The 5,101-nt window shown below is 32.8% G+C and overlaps 1 protein-coding gene across 2 annotated transcripts; it reads left to right on the forward strand.

The window, feature by feature from the left end:
* The first annotated feature begins 2,350 nt into the window (after positions 1 to 2,350).
* Positions 2,351 to 4,514, forward strand: LOC139881905 (uncharacterized). Of its 2 annotated transcripts, none has more exons than XM_071866310.1 (3): positions 2,351 to 2,468; positions 3,250 to 3,450; positions 4,353 to 4,514. In XM_071866310.1, exons 1-3 carry the CDS (start codon positions 2,358 to 2,360, stop codon positions 4,386 to 4,388), a joined length of 348 nt encoding a protein of 115 aa, XP_071722411.1. In that variant the 5' UTR covers positions 2,351 to 2,357; the 3' UTR covers positions 4,389 to 4,514. The 2 variants fall into 2 exon arrangements, with proteins under 2 accessions (XP_071722411.1, XP_071722404.1); XM_071866303.1 differs by lacking the exon at positions 4,353 to 4,514 and adding an exon at positions 3,528 to 3,581.
* Positions 4,515 to 5,101: the final 587 nt, after the last annotated feature.

Here is a 5,101-nt window from a genome sequence, read left to right on the forward strand (position 1 = left end):
GTCTATGTTAGTTTTCAATTGACCTTTAGTCAACATAGTGGTGTTTGATTATTTTAAGTGATTTTGATAGTTGAAGGGTTTTAAGTGATTTCAACCCAAACATAATCTCAATAACCGCTCATGCCTAACTTGATCTTAGAATACAATGCTTACTTGAGCTTGCAAAGTGTAATTTGATTAAGGTTTGATAGTGATGCTAAACAACTAATAGTTTAACAACTAATGTGATGTCAATTTGGATAAAACGGGGCAATTCAAACATAGAGAGGATTAGGTAAGTGAACACTACTTTGTTAATTGGTTTAGATATCAATATTTAGTTACTTGTTACTTGTTGCTAGTTATAATTGCTAAGTTTAGGTTTGTTTTATTTGTGCAAGTTTAGTTGATAATTAAAATCAATCAAAAACCCTCCAATCAAACAAACCCTAGAACAATTAATAGTTTCAATTATTCAACTTACACCGCACTCATGGGACGAACTTGAAACGAATACTTGCATTAAAGTACTATAATAACCGGGTCTTAAGTGCTCGATAGTTGTGTGTGCTTATTTGTAGTGTTTGAATCTTGTATAAAATTTGAGGGTAATTGATGTATTATGCAACACGCATTAGTCCCGCGACTATTTGGGTCATTTGGATGGCTATAAACGATATCGTGTTTAATTGTAAATTTATATGTCGGTCAACTCTAGCTCCGAACATCAAGCTCAAAGTCTTCCTTTGGGTATCGAATCTCAAGTTTGTGCATGGACTTCAATCTTATGTATAGGAGTTTGATCCCTTATTACTTTGTCAATAGGCTTTTGTGTTTATGTAAGCCTCTTATGTAATGTTTGTATGACGGAACTTGTTCCGTCATTGTACTTTTGTGATTATATATTCTCTTTTTTTCGCCAAATGAATTTGAAAAAATAGAAAATAGTGAAATTACCATTAATTCACTTTAAGCTTTGGTGTGTTGTTAAAAATGTTGTAATCTACAGCGAACTTCACCCAAATTTATTTTTCTACTATGATATATTTAATATTTGTGAAAAACTTATTTTTACCATTTCCGTTCAAAGGACGGATTCATAAAACTAGTAGTTGTATAAATATTGTACAAGTATATGGAAGAAAAAACTTTAACGATTAATGATTAATATTAATATTAATATTAATATTAATACTTATATCTAATAGACAAAAATGATGAATAGTAACTAGGGGTAATTTCGTTCTTTCACTTTTTTTTTTCTTCCACCTTTTTTTTCAAAAAAAGCACTTATATCTAATTGACAAAAATGATAAATAGTAACTAGGGGTAATTTCGTTCTTTCACCTTTTTTTTTTCTTCCACCTTCTTTTTTTCAAAAAAAGCGCCCCCCCCCCCCCCCCCCCCCCCCCCCACCCCCAACACACCCACACACCACTTTGTTCATAATTAAAATTGACCCCCAAACCAGGAGGTAAAGTGTCACATAACCATTTTCATAAAAAAAATCTTAAATAAACTCCACCCAAATATTCAACGGGTCATATCTTCTCGCTCGCAACGAGTTAAATTTTTCCGACACCATCGTTAAACTCGAAATAAATTTAGGAACACAATGTCACTAACTATACGCAAAACGAACGCTTTTTAAAAAACGCTAAATATTTGAGGTACTTTTCATAAACGTTGATTTTGCGTTAAATTTTTAAAAGTCGACAATTCCATAGCGAAACGCGGAGATGCGCATATATTGTTAATTTAAAATAAAATTTAAATATTTCACGGATTATACATTTTAGTTCGATTCGAGTTGCACTTCAACGGCGTTAGCCACGAAATAATTTTACAAACTAATCGTAATAAAATATAATGAAAACCGAACCCCGGCGCGAAGCGAGGGTTCAAAAACCAGTTATCTACCAAAATCAAAATAAAAGTAATAGGAGCCTAATTAAAAAAGGTGTCAGTAGAACGCTACAAGAGTAGAGGTTACTGTTGTCGAGTGTGGGTTTTGAGGGTTTTGATTTTGTGAAGAAAATATAAGAAGAAGAAGAAGAGATGCGCATATATTGTTAATTTAAAATAAAATTTAAATATTTCACGGATTATACATTTTAGTTCGATTCGAGTTGCACTTCAACGGCGTTAGCCACGAAATAATTTTACAAACTAAACGTAATAAAATATAATGAAAACCGAACCCCGGCGCGAAGCGAGGGTTCAAAAACCAGTTATCTACCAAAATCAAAATAAAAGTAATAGGAGCCTAATTAAAAAAGGTGTCAGTAGAACGCTACAAGAGTAGAGGTTACTGTTGTCGAGTGTGGGTTTTGAGGGTTTTGATTTTGTGAAGAAAATATAAGAAGAAGAAGAAGAAGATGCCTTGCTTGAATCTGTCAACGAACGTCAACTTGGATGGAGTTGACACGTCATCCATACTTTCTGAAGCCACCTCCACCGTCGCCAAACTCATCGAAAAACTAGAAGCGGTATAAAGATCCTCATCTCTATATATGTATGTATATATACATATACATATACATATACATATACATATACATATACATGTATGCATATATACATATACATATACATGTATGTATATGTTTGTGGATTCGATACTCTGAATTTTATTTCTATTGATTGTGGTACTAACATAGTATTGTGGAATATGTATATATTTTTTATTTTGATTTATATGTTTTACTTGTAAACACAGGGTGCATTTGATTTCCTCTTATATAAATACTATTTAACATTCATTAGCGTTTGTTAGTGAGATGACAAATTATCTGAATTAACAAATGTTGTACAAAGTTTGCTTTACTATTGAGAGTTGAAATACTCCCACCTTTATTTTCTTAATAACACTTATTAAAGAATTATATTCTTTTATTATTTTCTTTAGAACACTTATTATTTTCTTAATAACACTTATTAAAGAATTATATTCTTTTATTATTTTCTTTAGAACACTTATTGAAGTATTATATTCTTTGTTTATTGAAGAGTTGTCGCACTTTATACGTGAAGTAATAATCAATCAGTTAAGATCACTGTATTTCTTACACAAACACATTTAGCACTTCTAATATGCTTTAAATAAATGAAAAATTAAAAACTTGATGACATTTGAACCATCTATATGCTATATATATTTGATTTTAGACCAATTACCAGTTCATAAGCCATTGGGTTAAAGTTACTAATTATATATTTGATTTTAGACCAATTACCAGTTCATAAGCCATTGGGTTTTCAATTGTACAGTATGTGATGATCGTGTTGAAGGGTTCTGTACCCATTGCCTTTGGAGGCACCGAACAGCCTGCAGCCTATGGCGAGATAGTGTCAATCGGTGGGCTTAATGCTGATGTTAACAAAAAACTGAGTGCTGCAGTTGCCAAAATTCTCGAGACGAAGCTATCTGTTCCCAAGTCACGATTCTTTCTCAAATTTTATGATGCGAAGGCAAGCAAATTTCAGCATCTCAATATTTAAAAAAAGTGTCACTGTTTATTCTCATTTCAGTTTTCCTGTGTATTTAGGCCTATCAAATTCAAGAAAATGCACAGTGTCTGCATGCTTTGCACCAGTCTTAGTCATCTAGATCATGTAATTCACCCTTCACTAATCACTAATTCAGAATCAAAGAAAGCAGTCGCAAGCTTTTTATATACTCCCTCTGTCAAATCAAAATAAATGCAAGGATTAATGGGATACATAGTTAAGGATTTCTTAAGTTTAACTATAGGCCGTAAGCTGGGCGGGCGGGTTGGGTGACGAGTCCAGGTTGTAACAGGTGATTTTCTTTAAGGTTTTAAACAGGCCAGATTGGGTTGACTCGCAAACACTTTAGTCAATTTAGGAAGTTGCATTCCATAAAATTAGAGTTCGCTGGATTTTCAAACTGCTTGACCCTTATTTCTGTTAGCTACTGATATGAATAATTTAAGATAACATATAGTAACCCAAATGACTAAATTTTAAATACTTGTATCATTGTACGAAAATCTCCACCCTTGGCCAACTAAGCTACAAGACTCTTTCAGAATGATTGAATGATAAAACAGAGAAAAATTATTGACTGAGATCAATGTTAACAATATTTTGTGTAGCTAAAAATGGGTTAATGGTAACACTGGTATAAAACATAATTTACACTTGTTTATTTAGCTTATGTATAACCAGAGTTGTTTCTACTGGGTTGATGATAAAGTTTTAGACTTGATAAAGTAACATTTGCATATTCTTTTTTAAGGTGAAGGGAGTAAATAAATGTTTTTGAGTTTATTGGAGACATCTTTACTTTTATTTGTATTATCTATTATCTATGGTAGTTTATTGAAGCCAATTTTATCTTTTTTTTGCAGGGTTCTTACTTTGGATGGAATGGCTCCACCTTCTAAGCTTCACAATTGTGTTTTGGAACTGAATCTGGAAACATCAAGTTCCCTTGTTATAAGCAGTGGACTACAGACTCATTTTAATGACACAATGTTGTGTTTCCATCAATGATAATAATTCTACTATTACCTGCAATTTAAGTACTTTCCTCTTTCAATGTTCTGTTTCCATCAATCATATATGATATATGAATGGACAAGCCTGATTAAAAGCATGCTCAATAGTACCAAGACCATCTTTTTTACCCAAGTCTACATGTACCTCTTCCGGTTCAACATCAGGCAACGAAATCGGTAGTGGCTGACGATCATTCTGACTGAAATCGCCGGATACTTCAGGAGGAACACTATGGTTAGAAAGTTGACCGTTTTGTAAACTGATATCCTCATCAGAAACGATCTCTTTTGAAGAAACGATATTAAATTGGATATATTTGCCGATACATACCTAAGAATGGGGCTAGGATCCTCTATCACAGAATCAGTATGCTTTGATTCATAAGAATCTTTGTCCACATATAACTTCACCGAATTGTTTTGCTACAAAATTCATAGTATCATGAGAACAACACTCGAAAGGTACCCCTTCGATTTCCAAATCAGTAATTCTTGAAAACTGACCGCTCCTTTGGGACATATGCTGTATTTTTTTATAAATTCTAATCGGCTCAGAGATGGGCCCAGGTCAATCCTTTAAAAGATCTCTTCGTCTTGAC

The sequence above is a fragment of the Rutidosis leptorrhynchoides genome, chromosome 1 (genome assembly GCF_046630445.1).
Source record: "Rutidosis leptorrhynchoides isolate AG116_Rl617_1_P2 chromosome 1, CSIRO_AGI_Rlap_v1, whole genome shotgun sequence".
Classification (NCBI taxonomy): domain Eukaryota; kingdom Viridiplantae; phylum Streptophyta; class Magnoliopsida; order Asterales; family Asteraceae; genus Rutidosis; species Rutidosis leptorrhynchoides.